General features: G+C 41.8%; 1 protein-coding gene across 6 annotated transcripts; it reads right to left on the bottom strand.

Annotated features, from left to right (window-relative positions):
* Positions 1-2,966: 2,966 nt before the first annotated feature.
* l3mbtl1.S (L3MBTL1, histone methyl-lysine binding protein S homeolog) lies at positions 2,967-21,287 on the bottom strand. Of its 6 annotated transcripts, none has more exons than XM_041578585.1 (23): positions 21,059-21,287; positions 19,683-19,804; positions 19,422-19,543; positions 18,441-18,541; positions 18,221-18,320; positions 17,798-17,921; positions 17,584-17,701; positions 17,147-17,237; positions 14,839-14,927; positions 13,849-13,953; positions 11,560-11,695; positions 10,877-10,968; positions 9,964-10,115; positions 9,779-9,855; positions 7,464-7,549; positions 6,995-7,105; positions 6,581-6,695; positions 4,925-5,024; positions 4,665-4,829; positions 4,531-4,580; positions 4,253-4,398; positions 4,051-4,113; positions 2,967-3,739 (listed from the first exon to the last, which is right to left on the bottom strand). In XM_041578585.1, exons 3-23 carry the CDS (start codon positions 19,525-19,527, stop codon positions 3,605-3,607), a joined length of 2,262 nt encoding a protein of 753 aa, XP_041434519.1. In that variant the 5' UTR covers positions 19,528-19,543; positions 19,683-19,804; positions 21,059-21,287; the 3' UTR covers positions 2,967-3,604. The 6 variants fall into 6 exon arrangements, with proteins under 6 accessions (XP_041434519.1, XP_041434517.1, XP_041434520.1 ...); XM_041578583.1 differs by having other exon boundaries at positions 17,584-17,704; positions 21,059-21,286; XM_041578586.1 differs by having other exon boundaries at positions 17,584-17,704; positions 18,441-18,508; positions 21,059-21,286.
* Between the last annotated feature and the right edge of the window lie 693 nt (positions 21,288-21,980).

The following is a 21,980-nucleotide window of genomic DNA, read 5'->3' as shown; positions in this document are numbered from 1 at the left end:
ATCCAAAAATTGGGTTGTGTCTAAAATAAATGATTTGTGTGTTTCTACATATGGGTGTAGTATCCTATCAAGGAACACACTGCTATAGGATTAAAAACTGATTGTACACCTGCCACAATCGGACCTCCTGGTGGGCACTGTAAGTTTTTATGGATTTTTGGCAAGGTCTACAGTACAGGAGTGACTGGATTAGACTGTTTCAAAAACACGGCTGATTTAGGTTCTATTACTTTATTGTCCACTGCATTTGTCAACAAGCATTTTATCAAATTTTGGATATTGGGGAGGGGATCAGTGGGCAATGGAACATATGTGCTATTATCCAATAGCATTCCTTTAATAGTATCAATATAAAATGTTTTGTCCATTAGCACTACTGCCCCTCCCTTATCTGCCGGTTTGATTATAATGTCTTTGAGAACGTGGCTCTTAAAAAACGACAGGAACACATTTTTAGTTAAATTGAAAGTTTTACAATCCAAATCCCCTTGTCTGTACTGCGATTCCAAGTTGTTTATATCGCTTTTAACCATATTCATGTATGTATCGATACCTTTATAGACTTTGCTAGGTGTAAAATCACTTTTTACATGTAAATTAAACAAACATAGAGTAAACATATTCTCATAAACATTATCTGTATTTCTATTGCCCAATGTATCCTGTATAGTTTGTGGAGCCCCAAAAAAAGGCCTTAAGCTTAATCTGTGTAAAAAAGCGGGCCAATTATAAGTCAATTTCAAAAAAAATTGGGTAATGAATCTGGGCAAAATGATAACCCCTTTTATAATATTTTCAGTTTGTCATCAGTTAATATGCAGGTCGATATATTTACCACCAGCGTGTTCTTTTCATCCTTGTTCTTTGTGGCCAATTCTGTCTCCTTCCTTCAGTGTTTGTGACTGGGAAATGCAGTCCCAGATATCCCTCCACATAGCCCCGACTGTTCCATATAACCCTCCCTATAACTCCTCCTATTGCTATATCCTGGTATATCCTGTACTGATTCTAATACAGTGGTATTAGAATAATGTTGCAGAGGCATAACTACAGAGGTGCCATAAACCAACCAAGGAATATGCTATGATTTTTTTTTATTCATTGACTTATGTTTGCCCTGTTCTACACACTTCATGTACACTCTATGTGCTCAGCACTGTGTTCCGGCGAGTGTGATTATGGGGGGAGGTGGGAATGAAGATGAGAAGAAGGTGCAACAAAAAGCTCAGGTGAAATATATAGATTTATAATAAGAACTTGTGTAATTGAATTTATAATCTCCAGTCAGCCAAAGTAAACTCCAAAGAGACTCTGATTATTCTTTCCACATGGGTCTGTGTTAGTCATTGACAGGGTATATTATCCCATGACTTCTTGTGCTGAGTACTCAGTGTCAGACTGGCCCACCGGGATACAAGGAAAAGTCCTGGTGGGCCCAGGTGTCAGTGGATCCTCATGCTGCTAAACATTTGGTCTATGTCATGGTCATTCCCTATTTCTATGAGAAAAAGAGGCTAAATAGATGGAATAATTGATTATAGTATGTAAAGAAAAGAGACTAGTGGAATAAGGTTGAGTGAGGAGAGGAAGAATAATAGTACTGTGAGTGGGCCCCTGGTCTAAGGTTTTTTGATGGGCCCCTGGTGTCCCAGGCCGACACTGTGAGTAACTCCTAACCACTGAGGCCTCTTATGTTCAACCCCGTACCTGTCAGGTACTGCTGGTGGGGTCCTTCTTCTAAGCGGATCCCAGTTGAGACTTACCTCTGCTTACTTCTAAAATCTTGTTTTTTAATTGCTGTAGGTGGAGAGAAACAAGGTGGAGGATGAGGAGAGAGGAGGAGGAGGGTGGGGGAGAGAAGGGGGAGTGTAGTGTTGTGAAAGTCAAATGTTTCTCTCAAGGAGCTGAAACGGGGCTGGTTAATCATTAAAGGGAAAATGGAATTATTTTTTTTTCAAAACGCATCAGTTAATAGGGCTGCTCCAGAAGAATTCTGCACTGACATCCATTTCTTAAAAGAGCAAACAGATTGTTTTATATTTAATTTTGAAATCTGACATGGGGCTAGACATATCGTCAGTTTCTTAGCTGCTCCCAGTCATGTGACTTGTGCTTTGATAAACACTCTTTACTGCTGTACTGCAAGTCGGAGTGATATCACCCCCCCCCCCCAGCAGCCTAACAACAGAACAATGGGAAGGTAACCAGATAGCACTCAATAGTAAAATCCAGGTCCCACTGCAACACATTCAGTTACATTGAGTAGGAGAAACAACAGCCTGTATGAAAACAGTTCCACCCTAAAGTGCTGGCTCTTTCTGAAAGCACAAAAGTGCTGGCTCTTTCCGAAAGGCAAAATGACCTGAGATGGCTGCCTACGCACCAATATTGCAACAAAAAAAAAAATCACTTGCTGGTTCAGGATTTAAATTTTATATTGTAAAGTGAATTATTTGCAGTGTAAACAGTGTAATTTAGAAATAAACTACATCATAAAAATCATGGCAGAATCCCATTAACCTCTTAGTGCCTGCTACTTATAGGCCAAAACTCAATTTGGTAAAAGAAAAGAAGCAGTGATGGTTAGAGCGATACTGACACGTTCCTATCAAAATCATAGGAACGTGTTCATATCAAGGAGGTGCTTAACGGCGAATATTTTCCTCTCAAAGATCCTTTCATAGACTGAATTCCTGTTTTTATTCATAATCAGCCTATGGAAGGATTGCAACACCCCCCAGCCCAGCGTCACTGAAACGGTACAGAAGATCATTTAGCAGTGCCGGAAGGTCGGGTGAATGCAGGTGTGGGGGGACCGGGGGCGGCTTTGAGGTGAACTATTCCAGGTGCAGCATTTACTTGATACTGACACGTTCCTATGATTTTTATAGGAACGTGTCAGTATCGATTTGAATGAAAGAAATGTAGCAACAGCAGAAGAATCATAGATAACTGGAGATAAGGCAGAAGATTTAATATACATATAGATCATTTATTTATAAAGCATTTCAGCAAATATACAAAATGACAAACCATCAGAGTGGGCACTGCATCTAACAGAACAGACTTAACAGAAGTATTTGGAGAAGGGAGGTCACTGGTCATTAATGCATTATGGGTTCATAGGCACAGAGACTATTCACTCATTCATTCATGCATTTGGAACTCAGTAAACTTGTTTGACTGCAGTTTCCATAGTCTGTTCTATACTAAGGAACTGAGTCTGTGAGCTCCACCAGTGGTGACATGCAGTAGAATTAGAGAGTTTGCTTTATAGGGCTGCACATTAGCTTTCATTCTAAAAGAATGAAAGAAACATACCTACATTTACGGAACTACAATGGGGGCCAAATGTCATTCCAAATGTGAACCCTAGACTGCCTGTATGGGATCCCTGTTTTTTGAGCTGAAGTTCCCACAGCATGGGCACCAAAATCTGGGTCTGCCTTCTATCAAGATGCAATGGAGGCTGTCATTAGTTAACACAAATGCAGTTTTTCTGGAACACTGTTTAGTATAACAGAATAACACCCTCACACGACTGCGACAAGGACATGCGTTTCATGTCCCAGGACTACTGGGTAGGGCCAATTGGGATCTCTGCTCAATCAACAGAGTCTTCGGTGTTCTTGAACATAAGAATAGAGTTGTAGATCTTGACTGCGGGTCCCAGTTTAATGCACAGGATTTTCACAATATCAGTCTGGGTTAGAAGTAGAAGTGCCTGCCCATCTATCATCTACAGGGACAGAAATAGGATGGGAGCCAACTGGGTGAGTCAGTAGCGATTGCTACAGAACTGTTATGAGTTATGAAACTAGTAAGATGGCAGTGTGCTGAAATGGCAGAAAGGAATTGTGGGACATTGTGGGAATCACATACACCATAAAGCCGCTGTTTTGAGAGAGGTGGTGTTGCTGTAGAGTCATTGAAAGAAAACAATGGGAACCAGTAAAAAAGGACACATGATCATGAGAGAAAGCCTGTTTGTATGAAGGGAAGTGCAATGGTTCAAGGATGGTATTAGTCCCTTAAAGTTGTTGTTCTCACCTCCTCTCTGAATAATCTGGCCTGGTCTTCACAACCAGTCAAGGTCTGTACAAAGCTAAAGACCTGGAGAGGTAGAGAATGTGGAGACTGTTATGCCTGTGTGGCTTGTCTTATATTTGTGACACTGGTAGTAAGCTCTACTGTATTTATAGTGACAAAGTATGACCCAAGAGAAAGGTATGATACCTTGACAAATATTTACCTCTTCTGTGCTCCATTTAGATACAGTGCTAGCGCTGATACCAGCCACACCAGGCAGGAGGCGGCAGTGCTGCTCCCAACAGTGAGCATAGGCACGATCCGGGTGCACAGAAAGAGCAGACATGAAAAAAGACTGGTGCACTGGGTCTGGTTCACAGGAACAAACAGGAAGAGTAAAAGAGAATGTGACCAAAAAGAGAAGCTCCCTATAGTTATATATAGAGTTACAAAAAGGAAGTGATATCACAATGGAGAAAATGACAAGAAAGATCAGCTCACCCTGATAGCTATCCTGTTGGACCCTGCGATACTTTGGAGGACGGCCAATCCTAGCAGCAGAAACTAGAATTATCTTCTTTTAAACAAAAAGAAAAAACAATAACGTTTCCCACCATACAATGACACCCCTTTACCTGCCGTGGTGTCGAGATTTCCTACGGGAAGGAAATGGAATGGGATTCCTGTTCCTCGTTGGGTTTTGGTTGCGATCAGCCAGAGGACAGCCGGACAGGCAGTGGTGAGCCGTAAACCTTCCCGTCACATGTCCTGAACCATCACAGCCTGGAGTAGGGCACTTTCTACATCAAGGCAAAGGGATAGGGTACAACTGTTAGCAAACAGTAAATCTTTATTACAATACAAGCAGGGCCTGCTATGAAAGATGGATCCTGACCTGTGCTGCAAACTGTATTTGCTGCTCCTTGTGTGTGACATCTCCTTACAGCTGAGTGATACGCAGGGCCCAGGGGACATGTTGGAGACATCTCTGTACCCTAAATAGAGAGTGAATGAATTACAAATAAAAAAAACATGGGGTTAAATGGGCAACATAGATGGCCTCTATGGAATTGTGACTTATTTTTCATACAGGGCTGGTAATATTATTAGCATTGTTATATAAACATGACAGTAATAAGTCTGCTGTACTATTTGGAAAATGTAACCAGTAACCATATGCACATTTATTTCCTTGCTGCCAGTTAACAATGTTACCAGTAGAGAGCTCAAGGGCAGAAAGATTTATGCTTTTTTTTGTTCAAGTCCTCCTTTAAAGGCTCAACTATTATTTAGAGACCCCCATAGTTCATAGATGAGCATTTTATATAAGTCATTTAGTAACAGTAACATGAATAACTAGGACAGGATATAAGCGTGTACACTAAAACACAGCCTAATTTACATCTAAGCTTAGGTCAAGTACATCACTATCTTGTACAGAAAACTGACATTGTCCCCATATCAGTCCAGGCCCGACCAGGCAATGCTCTAGGGCCCCTAACAGGAGGTCAGCTCCAGATTTTGCAAACCACTTATATACTGTCATAATAGGTTAAGAAATATTGGGACATGTATTATTAAAGGAAGGAAGGAAGGAAAAGCAATGGGTTAACCCTTTCCCTAAGGAAAGTGAAGTTGGCGATTATTTATCCATTTTATGACACTGTATTAAACCATATACAGTAGTTACTTACTTTAACCCTTGCTATTGGTTTTAAGAATTTCTCTAGTCCATATAAGTAATGTACATTGGCCAACTTTTTGAATCTTAACATGTTCTGCTATAACTCCTAATACCGCTCCATTGAGCCAACCCTCCTATTGCTCTATGTAACCTTCTCTGTAACAACCGCTCCATATATCCCTCCATATGTGGTGTGACCCTACTAACAATTTGACTCTGTATTGCACATCGTTTTGTGAATAGCAGCAGCAGATTTGCCGAGATGGTGCCTCTGCCAGGTGAAAGAATGGTTAGTAATTGAGAACCCTTTGGATGTTGCTCCCAGGCGCTTATTTTTGAATTCCTGGTTTGGAGGCTAGTTTTGGTTGCCTAAAAACCAGATGTAATGCCAAACAGAGCCTCCTATATGCTGCTAGTCCACATAGGGCCTATTAAATAGCCAGTCAGAGCCCTTAATTGGCATCCCCATGGACTTTTTTCATGCTTGTGTTGTGAATTTGAATGTGGCTCACATTATAAAATGTTGGGGACTCCTGCTGTAATGTATTCAGTTTGTAGTGTATTTTGTCTGTGTGGCATAGAAGGATGTCTGTTTGAGCTTCATAAAGGTAACATATATCTAGGAAACAATAAAACCCACTGTATACGTGGCAGTCATCAGGAACCACATTTCTAAAGACTGACAATTAGGCTATGGACACACACAGGCTGTTTTCAGTTTGCGTATTGGATTCAAATCAATGGAGCAGGGGCACTGAGCAGATCTGCTTCTCTCATCCTGCAAATTACTCATGCTAAAAACAGCCGCTGATCACCTGCTGAAAACAGCCTATGTGTCCATAGCCTAATACAGTCATAAGCACTTACTGAGGGGGGTTTGAAGAGGATGGCCCGTTCTCTGACACCAGCCTGCAGGATGGAGATCTGGGTGGTCAGCATCCAGCCAGAAATCAAACATATGACTCCAACCATCAAAGTGAACCTAAGGCGTTAGGAAAAATATTTTTTAGTAACAGAATTGAAAATGAATGATGGGGGGAGTAATTTGACTTGTCTACTACTGTACAACTGAATCACAACCTTATACCAACATGGGAGGCAGTGGCCAGGACTGGGATTCAAAATAGGCCCTGTCATTTCAAGTACACAGAGGCCCAAACAGACCCCCATTAAAAACTGAGTGTCTGTGGCATCTTACAGCAGCCTCTTTGTCATAATCCACAGACTGGCAGTCACGCCTGATGGTGGTATATGTTCTAGTGTATGGTAGAAATGTCCTACCTTTATCCGGAATTCCTCTACCTCCACCACAGAAGATACACGTATCAGTGAGGGACTTCTCCTGTCCACAGCTTCCATTCGCATATCAACTTTGAAACCGTGAGGAGGGCGCTGAAAAATTAGTAACAAGAGGGAAAAACTCATGAATGATGAACAAATGAGAAGAAGAAGAGAAGAAGAAAGTATAACCGAAGAAAGTGAAAATAGAAAAAGACAATGTATATGTGTAGATACATAAAGGAGACTGATTATAAAAATATTTAGGGTACTACAGGGTATAGTAATGGGATATGCCATGGCTGGTTTCACTGTCTAGTGGGGATTTTAATGGCATGTCAAATAATACATTTCTAGCAAAGAAAATGTAATTTGCAATTTAGTGTAATGGGTGAAGATCAACAATGTTGTCAGTAAGAGACCAATTTGCATGTCAAGTTATGGGCCATCAGTGTAAAGTGTAAATAATTACCGGATGAAAGGCTTGTGCTGGCACTCCAACCGTCTTCGTTTCTAATAAATATTTATCCCATGAGAAGCCTTCGGGGTCAGGATAATCTATGGGCACAATAAAAAAGTAGTTATAGCTCTTAGTAACAGTTTTCTTGCATCTCTTGAATTCCATTCCTGCAGTATGTTGAGCAGTTTCCAATCTCCTTAAAGGATCAGTAACGTCAACATTTTTTTTAAAAAAATTGTTTGTATACTACGAAAAAAAACAACACCAACACACATTAAACTTTAAAATCGCAAAGTCTTTATTTAGAAATAACTCACCGAATCTCTGCTTGCGCTCCTCTTCAGAAAAGGCAGTCGGGTGATCCATCGTGTGGCGCCTTTTCTGAAGATCAGTGCAAGAGGAGATTCGGTAAGTTATTTATGAATAAAGACTTTTAAAGTTACATATGGCTTGATGGTTTTTTTTTCCGTAGTATACAAACGATACAGCCTCCAACAGGCTGTATCCTGTTGTAACTAATAAACTACAAATCATTTTACAAGTCTGTCTAGAAGATTTGTCTTTGAGTGTCGGCTCTACTACAATATAGTGTTATCCGCTCCCTTAGCTGAAGGATCAGGGTGCTGCACCTGGACCTTCTTTCAGACTTGGTGAGTTTAATGTTTGAGACCTGGAAATTGTATTACAAGTTTGAGTTATATCAAATTAATCATGATTTCTTTCCTCCCCAGAATCCAACCAGACCATGAATGCAACCCACCTTTAAAGGGGTTGTTCACCTTCAAACAACTATTTTTTTTCAGATAAATAACCAAAAATAACGACTTTTTCCAATTACTTTCTATTTTCTATGTGTCACAATTCTAATATTGAAGTGTAAAGTGTAATTTTTCACCTTTTAAAGCAGCTCTGGGAGGGGTTCGTCGACCCTGTAAACTGTTCTAAATTGATACATTTAGTTGATACATTTCTTATCTTTGTCCCTAGCAGAATCTCTGGGTTTCATTACAGACAGCTGTTAGAATTGATAAAATAGTTGCTAATATTCCACAGATACTGCGGAGAAATGTGTCAACTAAATGTTGCAAAATTACAACAGTTTAGGGTCTGCACCTCAATTACTGAGCTGCCAGAATAAAACACCAGAGACAGGAGCATTAAACTTAGATTTTGGAAAAACAGTAAAAATTAAATAATGGAAAGTAATTGAAAAAAGTCTTTATTTCTGGGGAACAATCTGAAAACAACTGAACTGAAAAAAATAGTTTGGAAGGTGAACAACCCCTTTAATATTCTACCAACCAATGATGTATTTTTTTTCTTCCCTATACATCCAGTCAATTATGTATTTCTCCCACATTATCCAAGCAGCCAGATGTTTCTTCCTCATCCATGTAATAGATAAGCACTCGCACACCCTCCTTCTAGTGTTTACAATAAACTTGGTGCCCAATTTTTGGAGGATACGGCAACCTCCCAATCCAGTAGAAAAGAAGCACACCGGCACACATGGAGTGTAGTTGCAGGGCAAGCCCTTGCAAAAACTTTTTACTACGGAAGTGCAACGTTTCGGGGCTCCGACAAAGTTTTAGCAAGGGCTTGCCCTGCAACTACACTCCTTGTGTGCCGGTGTGCTTCTTTTCCTCCTCATCTACTCCCATATCTAACTAGCCAATATTTCTTCTCTCCTGGACCTGTTTGTATTACTTGACTATTGTCAAGGATTAGGTAGGGGGCTCTGTGGAGGCAGCAGGAGGAAGGTGAGACCTTTAGGTTAGAGCTGGCTGAACCCATGGGACACAGAACAGAAGGGCAGGAACAGGGTGACGAGGGTGAAGGGTCAGACTGGAACAGGTGCAGAGTGGAACAGGACGGAGAGGGGCAAAGATCAGGAATAGACTAGACAGGATGAAGAGGGCGATGAGTCGGGACAGGAACAGACTGGATAGGAAAAGGATGGAGCAGGAGTGGAACAGGAACAGACTGGATGGGACAGGACGGTGCGGGCGTGGATCAGATCAGACTGGGGATTGAATGCAGAAGGACTGGAGCAGAAGGACTGGATCAGGGAAGGGGAAGATATAAGACACGGCACAGGTACAAGTCAGAACAGGACAGGAAGCAGGAACAGCCAAGGTCAAGGCACAAATCAGGCTGCTGGGCTAGGGCTGCAAAGGCAAGGTAAAATATAGTGAGCAACCCTACAGGCTGCTCACCTGGCCCAGCATTGAACCAGAAACCCAAAGGTCCCTGGCTCGAATCCCAGCAGAGCCTGACAACTATTCATGCAAATCCCATGCAAAGAGCCACACCATCACACCCCTCACCTTGAGGGGGTGTTAGTGGCTTCTTGTGCTGTTGACACCAGCCTACAGGATGGACATATGGGCTGCTGGGATCACACCTTGGAGAGAAAAAAGGTACAGGAATTATGTCACATCATGTATTTCCAGTCCTTTCATTTCTAAGGTTCTTGAAAGTTGATGTCCCAATCAGTTCTTCTCCTTCCTACCAATAGTCATATGTGTCACCCCAGTTGTCAAAGTGCACAAGGAATCGATCTTCAATAACATCAGTGACACTAGCCACACAGATTAGGGATGGGTTCATTCTGTCTACGGCCTCCAGCTTCATTCCGACCCGAAACAAGGAAGGTGGTGCCCCCTAATGGTAAAGGAGGCCAAAAATGGTAAGATACAGACCAGAGAAATAGAAAGAGATTTGGGTAACCATTATCCATGCAGGCTAATGAATATTGAGGATATGAAGGTTAAGGCTAAGAGTCTGACAGATCCAAAGAGAGATGAATATTCAATGCATATTCTAGGTTTGTAGGTTCTAGAAAGAAAATAAAAAGCTTTGCAATATGCCCAAATAGGCACTAGTGAAATATTCTGTGAAATGGTGCCATACCTTCTTCTGTTTAATAGTCTGCAGTGTTTAAAGCTTGTCTATCCTCCACTGTCCCTGCAGCAATGTGTGATTTAGCACAATAAATATGCATGCCATTAATTGACTTGGCCCTTCTACTCCTCCCACTTCTACCTATCTGTGTCTCTCCAAATCAGAAACCATCTTACAGCTTTGTGACCTCATACATATCCTTTAATATGAACAGCAGCAATGCTATGTGATATCCGATATCCACTAGGTTAAAAGAAGGAGGACAGATGATCATATATTATACTGCACCTGGGAACCTAGGTAGGGGTGTAAACGACAGACTAGAAAATGAATAAAACGGGATAATAATACATAGCTAGCATCACTTGCTGGTTAGCAAAACAAATCCAAATTTATAGGAGAAATGTCTCTAATTTTCAGGGAATCAATAAAGTACAATGTATAATGGAATGGTGCAGAAATGGAACAATTTGGCCAGAAAGAAAGATGGATGATGGAAACGACTGAATAAGAATACTCACAATTTTTGGGGTGACAAAAAGATGCTTTGGGGCAACAGGAGCCTTAGTTTGTCTCAGATAGTTGGTCCAACTGAAATCTTCATCCTTGTACCCTTAAAATACAAAGCAAGCAGGGTGGCTTATTATTAGGTAATAAATATGGCACAGCATGCCTTGGTTCAGCTAAGGACATAATAAGAAACCCACAAGCCACTTTGGGCTAATAAAGATTATTGGCACCCTTGTGTGTTAACTAATAAAAGACAAAAAGTACTTTTCTGGACATTATAAAGTTGCACCCTCCTCATGGATTCAGCAACCAATTAAATGTTTGCTTTTATTCTTACTTCACTGAACACATAAATACTAACTTATAGATCAAATAATTACATAATGATATACTATCAGGAGTGTCATGCTATGAAGTAGCACTCCTACATATTGTCAACCCAGCATGCGCCCCAAGATGTGCATTGGAAATTAAGTGCCATACTTCCTAATTAAGTTTAGCTCTTCTGTTTACTAATTGTGACCCAACTGAGCTGAACTGCATAATTTACGGGATTTTGAATGCAAACTTCTCACACGGCACCCCTTCACTGCTTATTTCATGAATATAATACTTGTAGGGGCTGCCATGTACAAACAGGGGCTATACCTTGCTTTAATTGCTGCTTCAACCAACAATTCAACTCATAATTTACCTTTTGGTGGCTGTAACTTGTGCCCTGTCCTCTCACACCAGCCTGCAGTATGGATATCTGGGGAGTCGGCATTCACCCAAAAATCATGACAGTCAGAGTAGCCATCAAAATGCAGTCGTATTCGAAACCCACACACCTTAGCTCGGAGAGAAGGGTACAGAATCATAAAAGGTGGTGGTGAAAGCAGAGATCATAAGGAAGAGACAAAAATCGGGAAAGGTTAAAAGTTTATTTTTTTTTAAGATGAACAGAGAAATTTAAAAAATTCCTGTTTGATCCTTGCAAAGTAGACAATTAGATTCCTAGGGGCTAATTCACTGACTTCCGAAAATTCGCCAGCGACAACTTCGCTCACAGCGCAACACTTCGACAGGTGTAGATTTGCCAGGACAACGCTAATTCACTAAAATCCAAAGTTGCGTCCAGGGCGCTGAACGCTGGTGAAGTTACGCTCGCGTTACTGCTCGAAGCAAAGTTGCGCTAGCATTGGCTAATTTGCATACGGCGGGAAGTTACAGTTGAATGGACGTATATGTAGCAGCAAATACATTACACTACATATTAAGAAACCTTAATAAAATTAAATAAAGTTGTTATATTGCCCTACACTTGAGCCCACTGTATAGTTTAGGTGCCATATGTTGGGGGAAATGTAGGGGGGAAGCCGGTTACCCGCAAAAAAAAGTACTCTCTTTTTCAGCCTATCACCCTGAAAAAGAAAAAGATACCAGCGTTTCTTGAGACTTAGAAAAATTTTCAACTATTTTTATAGCAACTCCTATCTACTCTATTGCACTTCGACTGGTCTGAGGTGGTGAAGGCAAGTCTGGCACAAGAGGTAACGTTCAGTAAAATCTTAGTGAATTTGCCTAGTTACGTCTATTCACCAGAGCGCAAATTGGCCAGGCGTTAGGGAGCGAAGTACCGCTAGAGTCTATCTCCTTTGCTAGTGAAATTACACCCTTTAGTAAATTTGCCCCCTAGTGCATTTACTGTATAATCCCCTTGCATAATGGACCATATCTGTAAGGCAAAACAGTCACAGCAAAATGTTGAAGAAAGGTAGTTGTTTACTATCTTTATGTAAATATCTCATTATGAAAAAAACATGGGAGTAGCTTCAATATCTCTGCTTGCCAAACATATGTGTCTATATGCATAGACGCATACCTCCCAACATTTTTGGAAGTAAAAAGAGGGACAAAAAATTTTTTTCCGCATGTAGCGCAGCAATTTTTTGACCACACCCCTTTCTGTGGCCACACCCCCTAATTAACATGTTTGTTTTACAAAATTTGGCAGGTTATGAAAGCTTCAAAATATTTCTCCTTATCTAAACTGTGTTTTTGTGTCTCACAATTGTTACAAAGTATCTTATTTGCACCTGTTAGCTGTTCTGGGCTCTCTGCTAAAAGCCAATTAAGTGAGAAACTTTGTTTCTTTTTCTGGCTGTTCAGTGCAGAGAAAAGAGGGACTTTCCAGTACAAATGAGGGACTGCGGGTTGAGCTGTCAAAAGAGGGACTATACCTCCGAAAAAGGGACAGTTGGGAGGTATGATAGACACATATGCTGAGGGCACTGTGCAGTCCAGTTGGTTCTGCCTGTGTTTTGTACACAGACAGAGAGCAGTGGATGCACTCCTATATGCTCCTGTGTGTGTATCTCTACTGGCAGTGCCGGATTTACATAGCCAGCGCCCCTAGGCCCATTGCCATTCGTCGCCCCTGTTCCCTCCCCTTCATCATCAGGACCGGAGCAATGGGGATTGCCGCATGGGAAATTTAAAAAATTATTGTGTCTCCAGCATATCCCCAGTGTTTTTGAACCAATGTGGATGTGTTTTGGCAGGGTGCCGCCCCCTAAAATTCTGCTGCCCAAAGGCTCGGGCCTAAGTGGCCTTTCCACAAATCCAGGCTTGTCCACTGGCAGGTATAGCGTCAGTCTGAGTGCAGCTACAAAGAGTGTCAGTGGGCCAGAAAACATGAAAGCATGCAATTTCAGACAAATATCAGCAACTACACTGTGCCTGTCAATAGGGTGATCCTGATCCCACCACCGCCTGAGGCAGCTTGCTTGGGGTTAGGGGGGGGTCCAAAATGTAGCCTCCTGGAGGGGTCCAGGAGGCTAGGGCAATTGCACTCTCTGCACTAGAAGAGCCGAATTTCCGGTTTGAAAATTGGCAATTTGATAAAAAAGCAGCATTTTGCCGACCCTGGTACTAGTGATGCGCTGTCGTCTGTTGGAAAATAAGCTCATGTATGCCAGTTAGTCACCATAGGTATTCTTACCTCAGTTACAGTCAGAATGAAGTAGAGGGAGGGGTGCTGAAGGTCGATCCCCTCTAGCTTCATGCCTACTTTAAAGCCGTTCTTGTGTTGGGTACCCAGCTGCCACTGCACCAAAGAAGATAGGAAATGAAATGGCAGTACTGATAAAAAGTGTAACCCTAGGACAGTGCCAGTCTCTTCTCAAACATACAACTGCATTAGGATATGTATACACAGATACATCAGTGATGTACATGGGCTGCTGTCTGGGATAGAAACGCATGCACTGACCAGCCTGCAAGGCATGCAAAATAAGCAAGGCAAATGTGTATTACATGAGGAACTATGGGTACCTTATTACGAGCATTTATGAAAGGTTACTGCTATATTCTTACAGGGCAACCTACAGCCCTCAATATATTGTTCAAATATAAGCATCTCCAGACAGGCTAGTGGGATTCTGAGGGTGTCCCTCTTTATCTGAGGATACCGTCACATCCCAGGGCAAACACAAACAACAGCAGTGAAGCCCTCCAATTCACACAATTTGTTTTGTATACACAATGGAGGTATTACAAACATTCCAGGACACAAATTCCCACACACACTGCCCTGCATTGTGACATGAATGACTACAGAAAGAGGCAGTCCCACTGTCATGTGCTAGTCACGTTAGTCAGTTAAAGTAAATACTTCTAAAATGTCCTAGGGTAAATATTATTAGTATAATCATATAATCATGCATGATCTTTTAGGGCTGAACTCCACGGTGCGTCTTAGTCTGACGTTATGGAAACCCCTACAAACCATTCCTTCTGTTCTCTACAAGGGGATTATAACAGTCCAGGTAGATTTTGGGTAGAGATAAAGAAGGCATCTTTCATCAGTCAGCTGAAGAACCTCCTCCATGACAAAATATACAGTATAATCCCAAATTCATCACTATAGTCTTTAATAAAGTAAACAGCGGGGATACGTCATGAACAACCACAAAACCCTATTCCCACTCACCTCCCGGAACAGATTGAGTGGGGCAGCAATGCATTTCAGTTCATCCAGGTATGTACTCCAAGACCAAGATTCTCCCAGTTCCCCAGAAACTTCAAAAAATATAAACTACAGATAAAAGGCGGGCAGTCTAAGGAGAAATATAGAAAGTGGGTGAGGGTCTGTCTCAGTAACAACCTAGATCTATGGAAACTTAGTTTCTCTATGGAGAATACCCATAAACTCTGAAGAGCTACAATAGGAATCAGGGATGGGTCTGTGAGTAAATACAGGAGTAATAAGTAATATGTAACCACAAAAACATCCTAATAACTGATTATAGCACTCACTGTTTGCTGCTCTCTTTCCCCTGGCCAGGCTGATGATGTTTAAATCAGTGCTGTCCAATATCTGTGGTAACTAGGGCCGGAATTTTATGGCCTCCGTGGTGGAGGCCCAATAATGAAAGCCAGTGTTGACCACTCCCTGGTTTTAAACCTCACCAACTGTAAACCATATCCACGTTACCACAAGACCATACCGCATTAACAATGGCAGCACACCAAAAAACCAAATGGTTGGTGCTCACTGCAGAGATATCACTCATCACTCATATGTGAAAATCTTAAAGGAGAACTAAAGCTTAACTAAAGAAGTAGGGTAGAAATGTTGTGCATTATGCTTTGAGCTTCTGTACCTGTACCAGGCCAAGACACCTTTAATAATCAGCCCTGTAGCATAAGTTTATATTACAGGCCAACCTCGTTTTCTACTTGAAAATTTGCAACAACCCACAAGCTTAGCTTCTCAAGAGCTGCTCAGAGCCCACTGAGCATGTGAGTTTAACAGACACTTTCCAAGATTGTGACCCCCTGTGACAAGTTTAAAGTCTGGATCACTGCTGCTATTCACAAGCTGAAATTTTAGGCTGGTGCAAAAAGATCATTATATAAAACATGGCATTTTTAGCCACATAAATTTTTAGGGGTTAGTTCTCCTTTAAGTCATATTAAAATATACCCTTAAAACCATATGCTTCCTCTGTGAATAACACAGCACCCCCAGCACACGATTAAACACCGTAGGGCCCCCTAACAACAATTTCTAAATGCTAACAAACTCTATGAGGTTCTTGTCCAACAGATAGCAAAGGGCAGAAAGAGTTTGACACAGACAGGGGGCATAGGACAGGCAGAGTATGGCACACACAGAAAGCATAGGACAGGCAGTGTATGGCACACACATGGAGCCTAGGGCAGGCAGAGTATGGCACACACAGGGAGCATAGGGAAGGCAGAGTATGGCACACACAGGGAGCATAGGACAGGCAGAGTATGGCACACACAGGGAGCATAGGGCAGGCAGAGTATGGCACACACAGGGAGCATAGGACAGGCAGAGTATGGCACACACAGAAAGCATAGGGCAGGCAGAGTATGGCACACACAGAGGCATAGGGCAAGCAGAGTATGGCACACAGGGGCAGAGGGCAGGTAGAATACAGCAGGATACAGGGAAACCTATCAGGACCACAGTTCATACTGCGCTACATAATAGCAATTTGTCTGAGGTTTGAACAGGTGAACAAGGTGGGTACTTTCAATTTGGGTCTAAAATGCGAACAATAGAGGTGTTATAAACAATGCTGGGGGCAGTTAATCTCAGTACTGATACCTTTTAAAGCTTACACAAGGGAAGCAGTCACAGCAGGAAGACTTTCATGTTGAACAGCACTGGTTTAAATGACTAAAAGGGGTGAACAGTATTTCCCACTGTACTGTTTAGGGAAGGCAAATTAATGGAGAGTACATTTCTTTACAATGTTCTATAGATCTCCTTTGCATTTTCAATTTCAAGGAAAGCCACCTAGTATCTCAGTTAAGACCAAGCCTCACCACCTCTGCCTAAATTGAGGTGCTGTGGAGAAAGCGGTTATCTATGCCACACCCTAGATTCATACTTTTTGCTGGCTCATATGGCACATTTAGGTAGCCAGGGTCCTACTTAACATAAAATTACATTACGAGTCTCCCTACCTTATTTCAAAGAATATCTATCACAGCAAATGTGAGTTTAGCCAAATGTTCAGCCCACTTGCCCTTCAGACTGGGATTCCAGGAATTCTTAACTCTTCAAATGAGTGTTCAGTTCATTATGATTATTATTAATATCATTCATTATTTATTGCCTTCAGACTTGTCCAACCATCCACCTCTTTGGGTCTCCTAGGGAGGAGAAGGCCCCACAGTTCGAGAACCTGCGGGATTTTTAGCTGTGCAGTCCAGTCAAATACCTAAGTGCAGCACATAGACAGAAGTGCATATATAGTTACCTTGGGTGTCTCTCTGACGCCAATCTTCCTTCTCACAGCTTCTTGCAAATGATTCTTCAATGTCCCCTGATTTATGTTCCCTCTGTTTTTCCTAAACAGAAACACCATGCATGTGCATATGAATATGTATGCAATACTTTCTATGCTCTTACACCACTAACTACCCAAAGACACCATGGGGCATATTTATCAAAAGGTGAAATTGAGCTTCATAGGTCACCAGATGGAAATTCCTCCAGTCTCTGTTGAGTTGAATGGGAGTATATTTTTCGAGTGAACTTTCACTATAGCCTTTTGCTAAATATTACCCTAAAAAACCCAAATTGTTAAAAGGGCAGTGAAATGTATTTCTGGGACCTGTGGCAAGCTTTTTTTTTTTTACCTAAATATGCCTCCATGTATCCCCAACACTACTTTGAGTGGCACCTTGTACTTACAAGGTACTCTGCCTCGGACTCTGCTGGACTCTGATACTCTTTGGGTCTTCTTTTCTTGACTGGCTTTGGGGTCTCAACTACTCCTCCAAGCACAAGTGATGTCTCCATAACCAGGGACCTACTGAGGGCACCCCAGAAATGAAAGAAGATAGTGTGAGATTGGCTCACTGCCCACTCATTTCCATCACGCCAATAGGCAGTTTTGCAGTCTCACCTATCTTTGAAGCGACAGATATCACCACAGGTCTTGCAGGTCCCTCCTACCATGTGTTGGTAGCCACAGGTATCACAGAGACTCAGGGACGAGTCATTGGGGGAACTGGTCCTCCCCTCAGCATCTGAAAGGAGAAGCTGCATTGAGAAATTTTCTTCTGGACTTACTCCACTCATCCTTACATATCATTCAAACACCTCCTATTAAGTAAATTAACAGCTGCCTATATAATAAATGCACAAGGTCCTTTATCCCATTCTCAAGCACATCTTCACTTCCTGCAAACTCATCTTAGAGAAGTGGATGTCAAGGACTTTTCTTGTATTACATTAGCTTTATGGACCCTTACATTAGGTTCTACACAAATGGAACTTTTAACAAATGCCTTATATTTATTATACCCTATGTAACTATATTTCTCACCTTGAGAGGAGCTTTGATGATCTGTCCCTTGGGCCTCTAAAGGGTTGTCTTGTTGTGGAGCCCTTGGTATCACTTCTTGGGGCTCAGACCAGCACAGGGACTACAAACGACAAGACAGTGGTCTCGTGAGCTTTCTCACAACCAGTACAAGAGGGCTTTGGTCATTAGATAAAGAGCTTTGGCATGGAGACCAGTAGGAGGTGGTAACTGAGAACCGTACCTGTGGATGCACAGCTGATGTAGCAGATCCAGCTCCTTTCTTTTCCTTGAGCTGGGGGAGTTGCATCTCTGAGGAAAGAGCGTGAGGTAGCTGTACTACTGCTATAATTGGTAAAAACCACAAAATTGATACCAGGAAGCTGTGATTGAGTCAGTCCTGTTAATCTAGTGAGAGTTTTATATACACTAAATTATATAAAAGGGTCAACTTCATCAGTATACATCACCTGGCAGATACCTTTGGTCAGGAGACTTATCCCAAGCAATTCTACTATTTAGGGAGGTGCCAGCTTGTGAAAAAGATAAATAACTTGGGACCACTATATGGAGGTTTACCTGATGTGGTATGGTAGTTTGTAAATTTTATGATCATAACTTACAATAAACCACTGTTTTTGCATATATTGCACATGAGCTTGTGCAGATACGAAATGACTAGTGTAACAGTGGACCAGGGAATGTGCACTGCTCAAACTCCTCTCTTTTATATGTTTGTAGACAACTTGGCCAGATCAGTCGCACTTCCATTGTACTTATTTATTTTACTTAGCCTTGCAGTGCCCCACAACCCTCCTTTTGTGTCGATTACAAGACAACAGTAAGGGAGGTATAACCAAACTGGTAAAGTATAAACTTACTCTGATTACATTAACATTGGCACAAAAACACTGTGGGAATGGGGCCAGATGGAGGTCCTGTCAGGAGAGCAGGCTCAGTAACAAAGCCTGACATATACAATAGTACATGGAGCTTGCTGGGAAGTAGCAGGACCAAGATGCCGGCCTTTGCCAGTCAAACATGACAAATATGACAGAAAGTTAAGGCCCCTGCACCCTGTTAGCTCACTGTTACTAGTTTGTATACTAATAGATATGCGTTTTTGAGTTTCACAATTAAGACATCTGTAAAACACATCTTGGTGGTTTTCTGGTCGGGTTCTATTATTTTTTCCAAAGTACCAGACTGGAGGTTCTGTAATTACCTTGGGTTTGGAAGGACGCCGGCAGCCCTTTGCCATCGCTGGTTACTATGTTAGAAGGGGCACCGGTCTCAGTTTCACTTTTCACCTTTGTCACTATCAAATCCATTGTGTTACACTACTCCCTGAAAATAGGAAAGGGGTGCAATAGGGCAGAAAGGATGGAACATAGATAAGGGACAAAGGCATATAAAGGGAAAGATAAATTTCAAGGAGACAGAATGACAGTTGGGTAAAGTTATCACTGGTGGTTAAAGCACCTACCTTAGGGCAGAGGCACACGCTGTGATTCGGGGAGATTAGCCGCCCAGAGACAAATCTCCACTTCTTTGGGCGACTTTGGAAAACAAAGCGCTCCGAGTTCCATCCCGTCTGTGATTTATATCCTAGTGGGCGGGAAGGCAGTTCGGGTTATATTAGTCACCCCAAAGAAGAGGAAAATTGTCGCTGGGCAACTAATCTCCACAAATCACAGCGTGTGTCTCTGCCCTTAAGGTGGCCATAGACGTTAAGATTTTTAAAAGATCTTTTCGCTTTTATAGGATTATAAAATGTATGATTTGCCCATTAACTAAAAAGATAATTTCAAGCGATATCGTCTAGTTGAAGCTAGAAAAAACTGTGGGTAGCCAAGGGCACTCCGCCAATGAGGCGAGTTGAGTAACTCACCCCAGGCAGGTTTCCAGGGGCGGCAAAAAGCCGCTCCTGGTGCCTTTAAGAGACGAATTTCTGTTTTTTAAACCGGAAATTGGGCTTTACTAGTGAGAGAGCATAATTGTGCTCTCCGTACTAGCGTTGCTGCCTACCCCCAGAAAGGTAAGCGGGTGGGGGGGGGGCAGCAAACAATTGAAAGATTTCACTGTGAACAACGAAAATTTTCTAACTTGACCGAATGATTATGATGGACGAAAAATCGATGGATGCACGATCGTTCAGTGTCCACTGACAGATTCGTCAGATCACACTAAAATTTGTCTTTAGGGAGAGAAAAATTGTAATGTCCACCTTTACTCCCACATCATTGCTCTTTAACCAAATTGCTATGAAATCTACAGCCAACAGACCTTACACCCAATCAGCTTGTACACATTGTGCATCAGTATCTATGAATCAGAAATAAGCATGACAAAAACAATAATAGAGCTGACTGATTTTACTTGGATTAGGAGGCAACCAAATTAACAAATATCTATATATTTAAAAATAACAAAACAAAAGAAAACACACACACACACAAAGCAGCTGAAAATGGTGGCATGACAAAGAAACGGAGACCAATGCCAGAGATTTTCTGCTCTCACCCCCCCCCCCCCATGTGCCAGGAGTAGAATGGATGAATTATCTTATTCTTCATTGCAGTTCCCAGATCTCCTAGAACCACCTCCCCCTGCTGCAAAGCAAACAATAATAAGCAAAAGGGGACAGCAACCCCCCCCCATCTTTTATTCCCAGTCTCCGGGAGCTGAATTGAAGCCATAGTGGGAGGGGGGTGACTGGATACAGAGATAATGAATGAAATGGAGAAGCTTAATAACATTTACCCCTTCAACGAAAGGGGCAGCGCTATGGCACCGTAGTCTCTGTGTATCATGTCACACATTTTGTAGAAGCCAAAGGGGTTAAGCGCCAGATAGACTTACCTAGCGCGATAAGGATGCTGTCCCTGATGGAATCTGCAGGGTGTTTGTACGCTTGCGCTGCACGATTATGTGTGTGCAACAGCCTGGGATGTAGATACAGAACGACACACAAGCAGCACCAATAAATGGGGAAATGGGGGCGGTAGGAAGAGGATGGGCAAGCTGCCTTTGTGCCATGGAAATATAATGATTATGCTATCAGACCTGTCTGACATAGAGAAAATATATGAACACAATGATATTGACAATTCCGTCATTCAAAAGAGTGAAATACCTGCATATATATATATATATATATATATATATATATATATATATATATATATATATATATATATATATATATATATATATTATATATATATATATATATATATATATATATATATATATATATATATATTGTTAAGTGCTTATGTATAATGTATTTGTCTCTAGCCTCTCAGAGGGCACAGTGGGGATAAAAATGGCAGCCATTTTCTTAAACAGGAAATGCAGTCTATGACAGAAACTACTGCTAGTAGGCAGATATTTCTTACAGGGGCCTTATATAAACAATTTGTTTATGGAGTATTACAGCAGTCCCATGGGCACTCACCAGTCCAGGTCTGTTCCAGAACATTACCTGCCAAGAAGAAGAATGCCAGACAGTGGGATTCCCAAATGCAGTGAAATGAGACAGCCGGTCGATACGCATGTCCTGACCCACATGGTTCCTCCTTGAAAGAATTTCAGTCACAAAAGGCACAACCCTAAAGCAGGCCTGGACTAGGAGTCAAAATAGGCCCTGCCATTCCAAGTACACAGAGGCCCAAACAGCCCCCTACCAGCCCACTATATGGTAACTTTCTATTGAACCATACAGCAGCCCCTTTGGCATTTGCCAGAACCCACAGATTGCCAGTCCAGGCCTGCCCTAAAG

This window comes from Xenopus laevis, chromosome 9_10S (genome assembly GCF_017654675.1).
Source record: "Xenopus laevis strain J_2021 chromosome 9_10S, Xenopus_laevis_v10.1, whole genome shotgun sequence".
Lineage (NCBI taxonomy): Eukaryota > Metazoa > Chordata > Amphibia > Anura > Pipidae > Xenopus > Xenopus laevis.
The sequence above is the reverse complement of the archived record's forward strand: the minus strand, read 5'-3'. Positions and strand labels throughout refer to the sequence as shown.